The sequence below is a fragment of the Pararge aegeria genome, chromosome 11 (assembly GCF_905163445.1).
Source record: "Pararge aegeria chromosome 11, ilParAegt1.1, whole genome shotgun sequence".
Classification (NCBI taxonomy): Eukaryota; Metazoa; Arthropoda; class Insecta; order Lepidoptera; family Nymphalidae; genus Pararge; species Pararge aegeria.
In genome coordinates this window covers 5,742,099-5,760,076 of record NC_053190.1, presented here as the reverse complement: position 1 = coordinate 5,760,076, position 17,978 = coordinate 5,742,099, and the positions used below count along the sequence as shown (strand labels likewise).

The following is a 17,978-nucleotide window of genomic DNA, read 5'->3' as shown; positions in this document are numbered from 1 at the left end:
ATGTAACAATTATAGGAAAATGATCACACTGCCACAGGTTGACTGTAGCACGTTCCAAGTCAGGCGCGATGCTAGGTTAGCCGAACATAGGGTGAGATCAACCGCTGATTTAGGGTTCTGATTGGGGTATACCCTTCGAGTAGGAGAACCGTCATTGAGGATGCAAAGACTGACATCATCAAGTAAATCAATCAGCAATGGAGAAAACCCGTCACTAGCATGGCACCCCCACATCGTGTGGTGGGTGTTAAAATCACCCATGGCTATGATAGGGCTGGGAAGGGACGACAAGATTGCTTGTAATTCGGGAATAATAGAAGATGAGGGATGAGGAATATACAGAGATACAAAAGATATGTCTAGGGTACGGACAGCAACAGCATTGATCTGTTGACTGTGGGAAGGAAGAGCGATTTGGGTGTAGGGGAGGGAGTGCCGTAGAAATACAGCACTGCCTGCATACCCATCACTCCTGTCATCCCTCAAACAGGAGAAGCCCGGCACCCGTAATCGTGAACCAGGCCTCAACCATGTCTCCGAGATGGCAAGAATGGTGGGATTATGAAGGTTAATCAGAGAGATTAACTCATGTTTCTTGGGACGTAAACTTTTACAGTTCCACTGTAGCAGGGTTATTGGGCCCATTTTGGAGTAGTTTAAAAAGTTGGCTTAAGTTTTTGGCAACGTTGGGCGGTAAGGGGATTTCACTACATGGAGCGACAATACTAAGTAGAAATTCGGAGATAAACTCAAGCATTTTACCTTGGGAGGGAGGGTTCTCAACATTGTTGTTGAGAGCGCATCCATTAGGAAGGGATGAGCAGTAATCACCGACAATAGTCTGAACAGCTTTTTTATCGTAGCCCTTTGCTAGAGGAGCTCGGGGACGAGGAGAGCGGAAAACTGTTTGCCGGTAGGAGGTTTTGGTGGAAGTTACATTAGTAGGAGTAAACATTTCTTTTGTTATCTCAGCATAGGACCTGCGGACAGGAGGAAACTGAGATGATGCTTCAATGTAAGATTTATTATTCTGAGACATGACCATTTTAATAGATTGCTGCCTGGAGAATTCTGGGCAGTCTTTATCAGTAGCAAAATGACTACCAGAGCAGTGTAAACATGTAGATAATTCCTTGATGACCAAACATGAGTCACCTGTATGGGGCTGAGCACATCTGTAGCATCTGGGCTTAGATCTGCAGATTGTTTTAATGTGGCCAAAACGGCAGCAGTTCTGGCACTGTATTGTTGGAAGTTTATATGTTTCAACTGGCAGTGAGGTGTGGTATGAATATACCTTAGCAGGAAGCATTTGCCCCCTGAAGGTTAGGACAACAGATTGGGTAGGCACCCAAGTGATGACACCCTCTGTGACAGATTTTCTGTTCAGTCGCCTTGATTTCAGAACCTCACCACAGCCAGGCGGGAGCTCTAGCGAATCAACAAGCTCGTCCATCGACCAGTCCACGGGAACTCCTTTCACCAGCCCCATTCTGGTTATGTTGTATGTGGGAATTATAGCTCTATATTTGCATAACTTCAAAACTGGACTAACAAGAAAGTTGTTGGCAGCTTGGGCAGAAGTAAAGTCTACAGTAATTTTGTTGCGGCCTATATTTTTGACGCCGTCGTGGATAATTGAACCAATTTTGTGTTTGTGCAAGAATTGACCGAAATTTATAGCCCGTAATGACGCTCCAGAGGATGGGTCCTCCACTTCCCGTGAGACTTGGACGATAAAAGGCCCATTATCATCGTCAGAGTATGACTTGGCGCCTTCGGTGAAGGAAGGATGTATGTAAAGGCTTTGAACGGATGGGTTTACCTGAGTAGGATCAGTTATAGTTTTTTTGGCCGTATATACGTTGGTATCCTCTCCTTGTCGTTTGCGAGACGAGGCTGATGCCCCCGGGTCGGGCGGCTCAGGAGGTGTATCTAGATCCATTTTACTGGAAACACTATAACTACAGACACATAATAAATATTTAACCAACACTAAATACGGTTAGATTTATACGAATATCACCAATGACAACTATTTCTGCTGCTGTGTAAATTCACATAAAACACCGAAATTACACCGGAATCTCACTAACACGTGTGCACAAATTGACAGGCCAAGTTACAGTTCAATATAAACAACACCAAATCCTTTTCAAGACGAGTTTACAATAAAATCAAAGAAAAATTTGAAAAAACCGCGTCCGCCATGTACGAAGTTTCCCGCCGAACCAATTATTTTATTATTATTTCAAAATACAGAATGTTGACAATCCGAATTTCACGTTGACATTTGACACAGATAAATGTTAACGAGTGCCTAACCTGAGCCCAAACTGGAACACTGAAGACATGGCTGTACGGTGATATGCCATTGCCTATTCCGTATGGGAAAGAATACGGAAAAAAAATCGATGAGTGCCAAATGCCAATTATTTTCAATCAAATTCAAATTCAAAATTTCTTCATGTAGGCCTCTTATGAAGCGTTAATACAAATATGTTTACGTAATTGTAAGGGGATGGTGATAACTTAGTTCTCCAACTTAAACCTAAGCTACGAGGGTTCCAAACGCGCCCTAGTCTAAGAAGAGCCCACAATAAACTTAGCCGGGTAAAGTTAAAAAACCTTCACAGCATCCGGCTGGATTCCAGCCGTTTAGCCTTCTCCCTGGCCATTGTCAAACGAATATAGAAATACTTCGTAATCATGTCCTTTATTTACCCTTAGGTTTGAGGGCACCGTAAACGTCGTGGTTGCAACTTCTGCAATGGGTCCAGCTAATGACGTGAAGGAACGGAATGAGTTAAATTAAATGAATAATCCATCGTACAGCCCACTCAGTCTTTTTCAGGTTTTTCCACTGTGATTACACTATCTAATTTGTTGTCCATGTTTAGATTAATAATTATTATTTGTGATTTGTATGATTATTATTTATTGAACGAATAGGCTTGAATTTAAAGTAATTTTATAAAATAAAAACATGGAAAGACTTTATTTATCTTGGTGTGTTCTTTTCTGCTTGTAGGGTGACAACGAGGATTTATTCTGGATAACGTACGTGTCAGGTACATAGTTACCATTAAATTTAGTAAGCAATAGTCTTACGTTAACGTGTATATTGTATTGTATCCAACCCTCAGCTGGACATGGATAGCTGAAAACAGCCACAAATACCTAAAGAACCCTCTTGTACAGACCTCTTGACAAACAATCAAACTCCTTAGATGTCATCAGTCAGCCAGTCTATTATATTTTTAAGACGGGCACTGGAACAATATTAGAGCAGTTAGGATTGTGTTTCAATAGAAGGGTTTGAAGTTTCTATTAAACGTAAACTTGGATATTATTAGTTCCATCTTCATATTGCCCTAAAGATGATAGTGGATATTCTCAGACCATTTCCATCTCCTCAATAAAACAAATTACTTGAACAGAGTCATTTATTAACGACAACGTTAAAATACTATAACATGATTATATTTATTACAATGATAATATCTTCTATTAACACGTTATACAGATATTTAATTAGTAATATCACAACATACATTTTTTTTTTTCAAAGATTAGCATTATAAATGTAATAATTGTGTAATAATTGGCGATAGTAGTTAAAAGACAAAATACAATTTTACATCGTTTAGGTACTGCAGGTCATCTCCCTCTTAGGTAAAATATTATTTCAATTAAACATTGGCAACAGCTGGGATCAATTTCACGTAAATGTCGATGCCTCTTAAGAAGATGTCGGAGCGAAGAAATTCGTCGTGATCGTGGAGGAGGACAGGTGTATGATTCATAGGAGAGAATCCGATTGCCGGTATGCCCACTCGACGGACGTATCTGCTGTCTGTACCACCAGGAAATATTCTGCAGTCCAACTTCAGCTTCCTATAAAAATAAAAATAAGGACTAACGACTCTGGAACTTTTTTATTATCTATGGGTTCGGTAGAGGCGGGCGGGCTATAACAATTATGATTACTCTTTTCTTACACAAGCGGTAAGAGGCTGAATTTCTTAACGGCACCTTAGATTCCTAACAATTTGACCTGGCCTATCCAGTACCCTGATATGTACCTACTAGAACATGCTTCCAAGACCTACTAAGCCTTTACAACCAGTTACAGTACTCCGTAATCAGTAAGTAATAATAATGATGCTGAACTCCATTCTTATAAGTTTATCAGACAGACAAACAAGAAGATAAACGGTCGTTCTTATAATACCAAATATTCAATTTTGAGGTGGCACTAAAAAGATTAGTATACAAACATTTCGTCAGCTGCAGACTTGAAAGCCATCCAGTAAGGGTTAGTATTATCGGTTTTGGTGACCTCAACGCATGGATTTTTTTGTTCAAACTCGTAAGTTACTCCTTCACCTGCTTCTTTACACCACTGTTTAACCTGCAAATGAAAAAAATATTGAAAACGGAACCTTAAATTTTTCTTAAACCTGCTTTGAAACGTAGTGTTTGTATACTCATTGGCTTTTTATTAAAATGTCTGTTCTTGATGAAGTTTATAGGAACAGGATCGGAATTATTAGTGGAACAAAATCCAGACATATTAGCCATGCTGGAAATCCATGCAACCTAGAATTGTTACCATATTTTCAAATTTCTCGTGGTCCACCGTTACGGCCAGACGGCAATCAAAAACAGCGGTTAGTTTTTCCGGAATAACGTTCGATTGAACACCACCCTGAAACAGAATAAATGAAATCTAAACCTATTCATTGACATTGAAATACTTAATACCTAGACTACATTATTATCCTTGCCTGGGAGATAAGAGTTGAAATAAAAACAATGAACGGCTTAAATTACATCTTGGAACGTAAATATATAATCATCTTTGATTTTACTTACCAATAATTACATTTTATTGACCAGCTAGCAGCATGAAAATTAATAGAAACAATTGAACAATATCTATCTGTCGATAAAGGCAAAGCTTTGTTAAAAGGACGACTTAAAGCCGTTATGTGACTTAAAATGCACATGCAATTATAAAATAATGAGTAGTTATGGTGGATTTTGGAGCTTGAAATAATGGATATTACGTAGGTATTCTGTAAACCGTCGTATTTTTTTTTAAGGAGATCTATTTTTTTTAAGGAATTGCATCAAATATCTATACTTAAATAATGGTTTGAAGCAGTGATAGCGCATTGGGTAGGAGCTCGACTTCACTTTCGGGGTGCCGAGTTTGAATCCCAGCACGCACCTCTAATTTTGCTATGTGCGTTTAAAGTCCTTACTTACTACGGCCTTAACCCCTCCTCATTGTGGGAGGAGACCCGTGGTCTGTAGACGGCCGGTAATGGGTGATGATGATGATGAAATAACGATTAAAGTACGAATATAATCCAAACAAAATCTTTACCAAAATACTTACAAACAATTGGTTCAAATTAATGGTGGTTACATCTCCAATCGTGAAATGAGGATTGCTGTCAAGAATGTGCTTTTGTTCTTCTCTCAAGTCCATAAATTTATTGATTATATATCGTAGCTAGAAGAGAATTTAACAACGTTTAGATTACTATAACAACTGGCGTGCTTAACTAATGTGATAACATTTTAAAGACAATAAAAATAATATCAGTGTGCAACTTAATTAAAAGTGATAAAGTCTGATGAAAGGTCGTTCAATGCAGCATTATCGAGTTTATTTGGCAATTAAATAATTATGTTTATCTTTACTTTCTTGTCTAAATTGATTAGCCTAGACATTGTATTTTTTCTGTGAAGAAATTTGTAGCGTTAGGAAAGTGGCTTTAACCACACCCGTGCCTTAAATTTTCCTTGGTTGATAAAGTCGTTTAAAATGGCAAATAGAACCCAAGAACGTAGATCGATGCATTGGTCGGATCTAATCCGCAGTAGATACACTCCAGATAAATGCGCCCGAAGCTTTACGTGTCACAAAAAGCCGATTCACATGGATCGACCTCATCCAGAACTTCATGGGTGAAGGGACACGACTCTCATCAAAGCGGATCAAGATGCGAAGAGATAAGTGGTCATTAGGTTTATAAAAGATTTAAACCAAAAAAGGAGTTGTTATAATAAAAAGTTAATTCACCTTTTCCCCTGCTGTATTTGGCAAAAGAAGGGATCCGTGACCAGGTTGACCAGTGCAGATAACGTGAATTTCTGTAAACAGAATATGGACTTTAGATCTTAGTTAGTTACTATTGTGGTTTTCTTGCGCAACACATAAAAATCGAAATGCTCGGGCACTTTAAAACATGACCTGATAACGTAGAAACTTTCTATGGGAGTTAATCTAAACTGTGGGATGGAGATGGCAAAAAATCGTGGGACGGAGAAGAGCATCAAGGCTGAAAAATCTGCGCCGGTAGATTCATTAGAGTACTTTGTCGCTATTCAGAGCGACGATAACGAAGGTTGGCTATCATCGTTAGCTTTGGAAAAAGAAAGTTAAGGATGGAACATCTTCAAAACCTCATTATCAAAACATCTCTTGTGCAGAGGAAATTTAAGAAAATTATTATTTCAGAATTTTCTCTTGTCAGTTCTGGTGGGAGGCTTCGTCAGTGCATAGTTATAGATAACGTTACGTTCCGGTACTCGTAAAAACTAATTTTATGAGTTTACGTAGGGACTGTCTGTTAAATTAAACCCATACATACTCTGGGTTTAATATAACTGGCATATACCCCTCACAGGTTAGCCCGCTTCCAAGACTGCATCATCATTTACCACCAGTTGAGATTGCATTTCAAAAACATGAAGTAGAATGGTATTTGTCTCTAACTACACCATTTGACAGTATACTGTATAGGTCGGCATTACTTTTATTATTACGTAAATAGTGGATAGTTACTTACGCCAAATGCTCCTTTCTCCGTTGAATATCACGAACTCTTCCCCTGGATTGGCCATTCCCTCGTCCAAAGCAAACCCAATATTCAGGGCTCTAAAACTGTCGGTAAGGACGAACTTCTTCATACCGTCATGGCCGCCGATTTCTTCATCTGTTTCATAAGAATTATAAAATTTGTCAGAGGTGTTTTTTTTTCGGTACAACATATCTCTTCCTCAGTAGGTACCTACTTACTATGTCAAAATTAATTTGTTACCCCATTTTGTACACAATTTTTACCTCTAATGGAGTAAAATAAAATTGTTATCATTTTAAAATGACATTTTGAAACTTATATTTAAGTTAGGGTCACCTAGTAGTAGATTTTTATTTTAAGTTTTTTTATCTCTAAAAAAGTAAAAAATAAGGTTGTTAAGTAGATGTTGGTAGACTTTAGATGAATTAAACGCCGTGTATAATAATAACTATTGGCTGCTTACCAGGTACGAAGCTGAGGTGCAGAGTTCGCTTTACGTTGACCCCAGATTTTTTTAATTTTCGAATCGCCTCAAGATATTGTATGCCAACACACTTCATGTCCTGCGAGCCTCGAGCGAAGATTTTACCATCTTCGTCTATATGCCCACTAAATGGTGGGTAAGTCCAGCTATTCTGCAATTATTTATATATTTTTTGGTAGCTGGGCTATAGGTAGTTAGCAGATACTTAGCAGGCTGCATACATAAACTAACTGAGTTCATCTTTATAATGTGACTAATGATCATCACCTGCTGATATAGGTGTTTAGTTGGGTGTTTCAAATTCCACCGCACGTCCCGCTAGAGTAGTTCGATGTCATTAGTCCATCTAGTTGGGAGTCCATCGCGATTACTCTGGGTTGCCAGCGTCCATCGGTCCTCTGGGCGACGTGCCCACCGATTGCCCCACCAGCTTTGCGACTCATTTCTGATTAGATTATGTACTCAGAGCTTAGTTATGCCTAAAGCCATAAGTTATCAATAGCATCACGAGGCTGCTATTTTTGAGGCCTTCCTTTAAGTACATACTAATGAATTTAGGAGGAAAATATTATATCACGAAGATTTCCGAACTAGAAGTAAATAGTACCAAGTCTGAAGTAATACATAATTCACAGAAGGCACGATGGTGTCTGTTCGAACTTCGAGCTTTACATACCTCGAATACGGGTACAACGTCCATGTGTGAATTGAGTAAAATTGCTGGAAGTGCAGGATCCTGCCCCAGCCAAGTCAACACAACGATCGGTTTCTGAGGTACCATCTCGTATACCTTAAACTGGAGGCCCAGTTCATTACTCTGCCGTTTGAGGAAATTGACGCATTCATCTGAAAACGTGCAAATAATATGTTATACAACTATAACAGTGGCATCATTGAAAGGAGTTCTAAACATCTACTTGGCATTGGGCAATGTCGGATTATGCCCCGCCTTTGGGTCTTAGCCACAAGTATCGGTTATTTTTTTAACTTATATATTTATTACAAAGCTATAAATAATTACATACCATAGAATAAACAGAATAAACAAGTATATAAACAAGTGAACAGAATAAACAAGTTTCGAAGGCCGATTGGCGCAGTTTGCAGCGACCCTGCTTTCTGAGTCCAAGGCCGTGGGTTCGATTCCTACTACTGTATACTTTTGTTGTGTGATGAGCATGAATGTTTTCGAGTGTCTGGGTGTTTATATGTATATTCTATGTTTTTATGTATATTATTCATAAAAATATTCATCAGTCATATCTTAGTACCTATAACACAAGCTACGCTTAGTTTGGGGCTCGATGGCGATGTGTGTGTTGTCGTTGTATATTTATTTATTTATATATTTATATTTTTTTTATTGAAAAGATACTTTTCCGATGGGGGTTTTAAAACCGTTTTCATGTGTTAGCAAATTATTTGGTGTTGTTTGTGGTGCACGTTGAGATAATGCTGTTAGAAATTGCTTAGCCCGGAACTGTTTTTGAGACGTAAATATAATCCAAGTTCAGTGGTTAGTATATTTACTTTGGTCTAGGCAGGGCCATGCACTTCATACATGCACAAAAACACTGCATACCCAAATTATTTTATGCAACTCGTATTGGAGGGCAATTTTTCCATTTTATGCCATGTACCTACTGTATGCATATCCTGGTCAAAAACCTTGTGCACGCCACTGGGTCTAGGGCTCAGGCTAAAAATATTGAGGTATGGGTTTTTCTGTTAAAAATTCTCAGCACCCATCTGTCATCATCTTTATCCCATCCCCTGTAACCCCGAGAGCACGTTAAGCCGTCGGTTCCTATGACTATCTAACATTCGAAAATATACGTTAAAGCTACCAATTCGCATTTGAGCTGGAATACTGGAAGGAGGGCATTTGCCCTATCCTATATAAGAGGAGGCAAGGGCCCAGCAGTAAGGAGGCCGGGGCCCAGCAGTGAGACGTTGATAGACTGAGGGTGATGAAAGTCATTGCGAATGTTTCTACAATAGAACGTGTTCATGAATTCAAGAATATAGGGTTTAAAATATACGAAAGTATCTCCCTCCCTAGTAGGTAGGATGGTTTGATTGAATGTGATCCTAGCCTCATTTTAGTACCCATCATATGGGGTACGTGCAAATCAAGTGTTCCTGGATGCCGGTGACAAATTGTAATGAAATACTCATTATTCAATTTAAAATTATTGAGCGCGTGCGTATTGTATGCAGTGTTTAGGGCACATGAAATGAAAGCATTATAGGCTCTATTACAGTGCATTAAGAATTAATTTGGATAAAATAACTGTAGATTATAAACAAAACAATATCACGAACAGCGTTTTACTTGTTATTTGTGATATATATATATACACAACGGAATCATAAGTAAATACATCGATACACCTAGTAAATAGATACAATTAGTGAACTCTTATAATGTGGAATATCACTTTGTTGTGATATTCCATATTAGGGTAATTCCGGGGTGAATGGCCTTAAAGGAAGAAATGCCCTATCGAAATAAATCATAGAATTCCTGTCTAGATGTCACTAGTTATTGTTTTATCTGCTTCACTTTGTGGGTAGGAACAAAAGTACGACGAAAATTTTGGCGAAAAAAATGTAAAAGCAAGTAAAATCCATGTTAATTGTTTTCTCTAGTGCTAATGTATTTAAAGGGGATCACGTTTAACGTATTTGTGATGTTTGTTTTTAAAATGGGGATGTTTTTAGTATTTGTTGTAAAGTATATGAAAAACGCTATAACCTATTAGTTTCATATACCTACGCTTAGGCCCCTTTTCTAGAAACAGTAATTTGAAGTGACAAAAGGTAAACCGAAAACAAAGTTTAGTCTAAAATTAGCATCAGGAGAGAGGTATTTGAACATAGAGCCGAGATTTACCACGCTGCTCTTATCTAGGTCGGCGGGCTTCATCTCACTACTACGGTAAAATGAAGTCGCTAGTTCTTGCAATCAAAAGAGTATTGTACGTGCTTTATTTATAGTAGACTAGCGTATCCAGCCCGCTTCGCCGGGCTAGATTTTGCTTTATTTTATTTAAACAATAAACTTACATCATTAAATTTTTAATTTAAGTCTTATAATATACTAAATCATTTATTTCTCTCCGTATTCATTCTCTTCTATTCTCTTCTCGAACGGGTGAAGATCATTATCTACACCCATGTACACCCAACAATAGAATATCATCATAGTAAATAAAAGCTGTATTTGACAGTTTCACAGTTCAAAATTAGGAGTGCTCCGATTGTCACCAAACTTTACAGGATTACTCGACAGGTCAATCCGGAGATTCCCTGAATGTTTCATTGAAATCGGTCCAGCCGTTTCGGATCCTATACGGAACATACCCACACACTTTCTCTTTTATATATATAGATAGATTGTTAGACGATATTGAAAGAAAGAGCCTATTCAAGAACCCACCGAGTTTCAGCAAGTTTGGATTGAAAGATGGTTATCATCATTAACATCATATCAACCCATTACCGACCCACTACAGTGCACGGCTCTCCTCCCACAATGATAGGGGTTATAAGGGTATACAGGTACTCGTACTTAACTTAAAATTAAATTACTTAGCATAAGTAAGGTACGTACCGAGAAAAAAAATCGTCCTATTCTTAGAGTTTTTTTCATAACGGAGAGCGAAAGATAGGTACTAAAATGTTATACCGCGAACTTTACAGCTTATTTAATGTGAGCTGAGAATAAGTCTCTGAAGGCTTTGATGCACAGATCCTCTATGCGTGTCATTTATCCATCTCTATCTTTTAGAATACAGAACTAGAATACCTAGACGCTTGTGTAAACAATGTTGTCTCTCCATTATCCTGTTGTAGCCTATGTCGGTCTCCGTCCTTTCAACTAACTCTATACCAAAAATCAAGAAGGTTAATTAGGGCGTGAAGAAAGGACAAACAAACAACTGAACCTATACCTGTTTTCTATTATATATTTTCTGCTGGGATATAATCTATATTACATACTAAGCAAGTAACGTATCGCACAAAACAATAGGATTTTATCAATAGTCAAGATCTTTTAAGCGATTTATCAATGATAAGATAATTTATCTTAATAAGATGAGAGACGTCTCGTTATGTAGTATGTAATGTCGGTATCTATATCTACAAACATAGCGTGAAGTGTCCAGTGAAATGCTTAATGACGGTGTGAAGAACCCTGTTCCCAGCAGTGGGACGTAAGCTGAGCGTGACTGTAATGGCCCAAAGTCTAAAATTAAAATGGGAGGCTTTCATACAAATGAATAGGCCTCAATTTTTTTTTCTGTAGCTTTGCTTAAGACAACGGCCCAAGCTTATTGGGTTTTCATTGGAAACTAGTCTTATGTATTTATGTATATATTTTAAACTACATTTATCATAATGGATTTACTAGGTTTTTTGTAACGGGTCTTATTTCAAATGTTGCAACTTTTTTTTGATACTAGCATCAGCAGCAAGAACTACCCGGGCACAAACCAAATTCTCTCATAGCGGAGTGGGGTAAAAAGCTTAGACACGCCATACCGCGCCAATGCGGGTTGGTGGACTTAGGTAACTAACTCCGGTTCGTAATAACTACTAATTTTATAAGGCGTTTGATAGTAACTTATCGACTTGGGTAAACGCTACTTTACCAGCGTAATCAAAAAATTAATTTGTCCGGTCGCAACCAAACCCGTATTTCTCAATACGTATTGAGAAATAAAAACGTAATTTCTTAAACTGTCTCAAAGGGAATTGAATATTAATCGCTTTTAAAATTACCGCTCGCCGCATTCGCCAAGATAGCATCTAAAAACAACATAGGTGCCTATGATACTTTTATTTGTTTGGTTTAATTATATAATAATAACTCACCATAATTAACATTCGGTTGAACGCTCGGTATTCGCAAATATTCGACGAAGTTTATAATCGATGGGTTATTTCTGTAGTCCTCTGTCATTTTTCTTTTATTTTTAACCTTTTTGTAATAAGAACCCCGAGGTGTTTATGCTTTACGCTTCGCCGTAAGACTGTAAGCGTGAGGTGAGGTGACTGAGAGCGCGGACTGCGGACCGTTATATACCTAACTTGTATGTAGAATTGATAGCAAACACCGGTTTCATATACCTACTCCCAGAGTTTACATTGTACGTTGGCTACAAAGTTGATATGATGGCTCTGTAATTTCGTTCGCTCAAACGGTTGGCCGGTTGAAGACGACATGCGTGTGGCGTCGGCTACTTCAGCGACTCGGCATGTACCTACTAAACAATCACAGTGTTTATCGGTGCATATTGATAAGAATTATTCAGAAGAAATAGTATTTTGATATTGCGTTGTTTTATGTAATAAATGTAAAAATAATAAAAAAATGGCCTGTAATTATTATTAAATAATAAAAGTTGTAAGTATAAATTATGTATTAATTTTTACACAGTTTCCAAAATAGCCTGGGGGTACTGAAATCTTATATATCTTATATAATATAAGGGACAAGTCATAATTGTGACTCTAAAGATATATGTGCGAAGACATAACACATTATTAGCACCATTATGTTGGTATATATATACCAATTCAGTTAGCTAACTGAACACGGTATATAAGTCTAAAAGTGGCTGCCAAGCAAGGATCTAAAAATTATCTCTTATTTCTCAAATTTCTAGGTAAATAAACTTGGAACTCTGATGGCCAAGTTGACGTTTCTAGGATAAATTTACATACACTTTTAACTACGTTTACTACGTACACGTTTATGTACATTTATCAGTAATTTATACAATACCTACGAGTATGTGCGTTTCCATAGGTTTCGAGTTTAAGGTTTTTCTATGGTTAAAATGCAAAAAGCTCAAATCCAAAGCCAAATCGGCAGGAAAAAAATAAGAATGATTTTGACAGTTGACTTGATTTAATATAACTTTTAGGTTATTTTTAAGAAAATACAATAATCTTTGTAAATTGGTGTTAAATAGAGTTGAATTATCTTACTTGTTATGTATGTAACAAAGCACAAGTAAGTTATCCGCAGAATTATAAAATTTTGGCTCCTAAAATGAGTTCAAATTTATTAAATGTATTTAAAAGACTCAACATAACAGCGGCTACCCAAATTCGGCTATGTTCCTCAGTCTCAAATGTAGTTCCAGACAACAGGGATATAAGCGTAACCAAAAAAGAATGGAAATTTCCGCCTCAATACACAAAACCCCGTGAAGTATGGATTGAGAATCTAGATACCATAGAGGAGAAAAAGCTTGGGCTTTTCGAACTCCATCCGTTAGTATATGCTACAGTCCCTCGTATAGACCTCATTCATCGCAATGTTGAATGGCAGAAGAAATACCGATGGGTATCATGGGCGCATACCAAGACAAGGGCTGAAGTCAGAGGTGGTGGACGGAAACCCTGGCCACAGAAAGGTTTGGGTCGTGCTAGGCACGGTTCAATCAGGTCTCCACTGTGGCGAGGTGGTGGTATTGTGCATGGTCCTCGTTCTGGAAAAACTCATTTCTTCATGTTGCCATTTGATATGAGAATTCATGGTTTAACTTCAACCTTGTCTGCAAAATTTGCACAAGATGACCTGCATGTTGTGAAAGATTTAGAACTGCCAACTGAGGAGCCTGCATATATAATTGACCTGATAGAGAGCAGAAATTGGGGTCCTTCCGTACTCTTGGTAGATGAGTAAGTACTTAATAGTTTTTGTTAAATCCTGATTTAAGAGATGATATAAATCTGATTGCTTTCACTATCTGTGCATGTTAAAGAAATGAAACAGATGGACTTCGTTGAAAGCAATTTGTATTTAATGACATTTATGCCTAGGTTAAGTCAAACTAGCCTTAAAATGTCTTTCACTGTTGCTAAGATAAACCACATATTATGAGCCAGGAAAGATAGACATTGAAACATAGCTCAGAGATTCATATATGGATTGTGGATGATTGATTGGCAGTTAAACATTTAAGGATATCAGCCCTTAATATATCTTGCTAAATAGAACAAAATTTTCAATGCTTATGCTTTTAATCAATTGCCAAACTAAAAGTCAAGTGCTTTTTCCCATAGTTTGTAATAATCTAAAATATCCAATACTAACTAGCAAAATTAGCCTAGGCTCTTATTACAGTTACCAGATTACAATCTAAAAAAGTATTGATAATTACTGATACCCGTTTTTATTAAACCTATCTTTAAGTTTTTATTATAAAACTTAATGTGGCTTCTGGAAGAAATCTTTTTAGAAATAAGTTGTACACCTCTTGTGTTGTTTTATGACAATTTTATCCCTTTTATATTATAAAAATGTTAAAACAATTATCTAAATATTTGTTTCAGTACTGATTATGCTCCTCGTAATATAACAGTGGCAACAGATAATCTTCCACATGTGAATATAATGCCAGTATATGGACTTAACGTTTACTCGATGTTGAAGCATGACACCTTGATTTTAACACATTCTGCAGCTCAAAAGATTGAAGAAAGGTTACTTATTCATCTGCATTCAAGTATCACAGAACAACAAATGAAATTTAAACTTAGTCAAGTATAAACTATTGTAATTTGTAAAAATAAAATAGAAGTACTCAAATTTTTTTTATTTATCTGAATCCTTGTAAAAAAATATTATTCAATATTATAATATCACATAAAATGTTTAATAGCCTGCCTTAAGTTATAATGTAATATTAGATCCTTACATATGAAATTGGTTTTCTGTAAGGGAGAAACATAAAGGCGATTGTTATAAAATAAGACATATTTATTTAATCATAGTACCATTGCTATCTGTGTACTTTTGCCATCTCATAGCTAGTTTATTGATCCCTTTACTTAAAAAACACCATTTGGACAGGAATCAGTAAAACCTTTGATAGGGCTGTGCAAGAAGTTATCCAAAGTTGGAGAAAGGTCCTAGGACTATGTTTTGTAGTCACTAGCGCTTGTAGTTTGTAGTCACTAGTGGTTAGTATAATTTTGCATAATACCAGCAGATCCTGAGTTCATCATTGGAGTGTGGTAATTGGCATTGGCCGCTCCCAGGCACCAGAGCATAATACTAAGGCGGCTCTGTCTGTGGACAGATAAACTTATCTATTTTGTACTACATTTCCTTTTTAAGTTCATGCCCCATGTCAGTAAATAATGCCTACATTTGATTGATTCTTATAATAAATAAATAGTTAAATGTCAGGCTGTAGTAGGAGTTTTTTTCTTTTTTACTTGCATTTCTGTAGCCTGAAAAATAATATGCATTATATTATTTCTGATTTTTAAGTTAACAAACAACAAACATTTTAAATATACCTTAAGAATGAGATTCTGGGAAAAACTTCAATATTTGAGATAATTATTTTACCTTATTGGAGGTTTGAGAGCCAGCTGCATTTCCCACCATCTTCTGTCTAATATTCCACCTTAGGTCAGACCAGTCATTCTCCCCTGGTACATTTGGCTTGTATTTAGCCCAAAGTGATGTGTAGTAATGGTAGAGGGATACAGGATCACTTTTTTTTATAGTAGGTTGTTTGGGAACTTTGATTACTGAAAAAGAAATAAATTCAATTTGAAACAAAAGCAAAGATACATCATACAAGTCCTATAAAATGGGAAATAAGCTGACTTGTCTATCCCTTTGGACACAGTGCTTCAAGCCCTATTTGTGTACTTATTTTTCTTACTGTTGGTTTCCAACTACCATACACATGCTTCAATGCTGCCTACACTGTATTATTGATAATATGCAGAATTTTGTCAATAATACAGATGTTTGTACAGGGAATAAGAAAACACATATTAAGTTAAAGCATCTAAAAGTCTGATTGGAATCAGTGGATTGGAATATTATTACAACTCAAATCCTGAAGTTTATGTCAGTTATTTTAATGCCTTAAGTTAACATCTGGCCAGCTAACTATTGACTTGATTTTACTAATGCATTATGTAATATTTAATATTTTAAATAACTTAAAAAATGAATATTTGACAATTGGAGACAAAACATATTGATCCTTAACCGCCAAATTAACTTCACCAACAAATTAAATTTATTCCAAAAAGAGGCTTTATTTAGGTATACAAATATACTTTTCCATAATTTTTAATTTGTCACATAGGCTTTTTTGGCAATAAATGCTTGATATATAAAAAGGCTGATCTATGTATAAAGCAAAACACATGAAACTACTTACACCTTCAATTGTACACCAAATAAAAATATGGGAAAAACTATAAAAAACTATTTTACACAATGTATACAATTACGCGGGCTTAATGATACAAAGCTCGAATTTCCTCCAGGCAACCAATGGTGTATTTTATTAAAAAGAAAGAATTTATTTTGTAAATAATATGAGTAGGATACTTACAATTACTACTGATAGTTGATTTTGGTGTTTCCTTTTGCAATGCTGGCTTTTTGTCAACTGTAACACACGAGCAAGCTCTCCTTATTAATTTTTCATCTGTTTTTTGGCTGAACAGGTTTGGTGCAGAATGGATGGTTCTGACATTAGTGTGTTTTCTAATTTTCTCACACTCCCTGGTGCATTTTGTTTGGGCATCTGGTATTTTAGACCTAGTCCTAGAAGAAAATGTGCTAGCACTGTGCAACCTCTCTGGTCCTACAACTTCAGAGGTTTGGGTTGTAGGACTTGAGTTATGATCCCTATGCTGTAGATCATATTTTATGAACTTTTTTAAATCTGCAATACACACAAAATCAATATTATGAATTTTGAATAACCGTTTATATGAAAGTTAGGCAAATATGATTAGCAGTACATATTTGAAAAAAAATAGTTTTTGAATACAGCAATAAAAATAATTAGTATGTAGAGTCCTTACCAGTTATAAAGTATTTTAAAACTTCACCACTTATATTGCGTATACCTAGGTTATTTAAATATCTCAGTATTTCTCTAGCATCTAATTGTGAAGTTATTTCATAATATTCGTCGGGTTCAGAGTTCATTTTTTCAATTCTTTAAATTTTACACAGCTTAAATTAAGTAGTTCCAAGTTATAGTAATACTAAAACTTTTTGAAAGAACTACGCGGTAAAATTAATACCATAACACACGTATGTCTAAGATATTGGAACGAAAAAGTAAAGTTTTACTTAGTGGTTTGAATTAAAATTTAAAGATAAATATTGAAATATGACAATTGACTTGACAATGGCATTTCAATTCAATTCAATTCAATTCTTGTTTATGGCTTTTGTCTGTGCCAACTGGGCACAAGGTACTTCGCCAATGTCTTGTAGATGAAGAAGGCACGAAGGAGATTGATCGGTGAAACTAATGAAAAGTTAATTTTGAATTTGTACCAAGAAATAGTTGTTATTAGCTAGTTAGCTCTTTAACCTAAGGCAGCACAGACAACACATGCATATATATCTAACACGGATATTTTTTGTACATTACACTTTAATTTTATTACTTACTATATATTTACATAAAAATCTACAATAAGGACTGAAAACAAACATTAAAAAACATTTAACACTCAAAGGACGGGGGACTTTGGGAGGAAGAACGTCATAGAGGGGATAGGTAAGTTTGGGACATTTAAAAATAATATGAGTTATAGTGCCC

The 17,978-nt window shown here is 36.3% G+C and overlaps 3 protein-coding genes across 3 annotated transcripts; 1 reads left to right on the top strand and 2 right to left on the bottom strand.

Annotated features, from left to right (window-relative positions):
- Positions 1-3,432: 3,432 nt before the first annotated feature.
- Positions 3,433-12,424, bottom strand: LOC120627638 (aminoacylase-1-like). The gene is made up of 9 exons (XM_039895650.1): positions 12,244-12,424; positions 8,039-8,208; positions 7,342-7,513; positions 6,867-7,013; positions 6,098-6,168; positions 5,408-5,524; positions 4,616-4,711; positions 4,281-4,414; positions 3,433-3,897 (listed from the first exon to the last, which is right to left on the bottom strand). Exons 1-9 carry the CDS (start codon positions 12,329-12,331, stop codon positions 3,693-3,695), a joined length of 1,200 nt encoding a protein of 399 aa, XP_039751584.1. The 5' UTR covers positions 12,332-12,424; the 3' UTR covers positions 3,433-3,692.
- Positions 12,425-13,269: 845 nt separating this feature from the next.
- On the top strand, positions 13,270-14,967 carry LOC120627526 (39S ribosomal protein L4, mitochondrial). The gene is made up of 2 exons (XM_039895530.1): positions 13,270-14,061; positions 14,716-14,967. The coding sequence occupies exons 1-2, from the start codon at positions 13,427-13,429 to the stop codon at positions 14,930-14,932; spliced, it is 852 nt and encodes a 283-aa protein (XP_039751464.1). The 5' UTR covers positions 13,270-13,426; the 3' UTR covers positions 14,933-14,967.
- A 14-nt stretch (positions 14,968-14,981) lies between these two features.
- LOC120627527 lies at positions 14,982-17,544 on the bottom strand. Its single transcript, XM_039895531.1, has 4 exons — positions 17,227-17,544; positions 16,749-17,084; positions 15,740-15,924; positions 14,982-15,618 (listed from the first exon to the last, which is right to left on the bottom strand). Exons 1-4 carry the CDS (start codon positions 17,351-17,353, stop codon positions 15,571-15,573), a joined length of 696 nt encoding a protein of 231 aa, XP_039751465.1. The 5' UTR covers positions 17,354-17,544; the 3' UTR covers positions 14,982-15,570.
- Between the last annotated feature and the right edge of the window lie 434 nt (positions 17,545-17,978).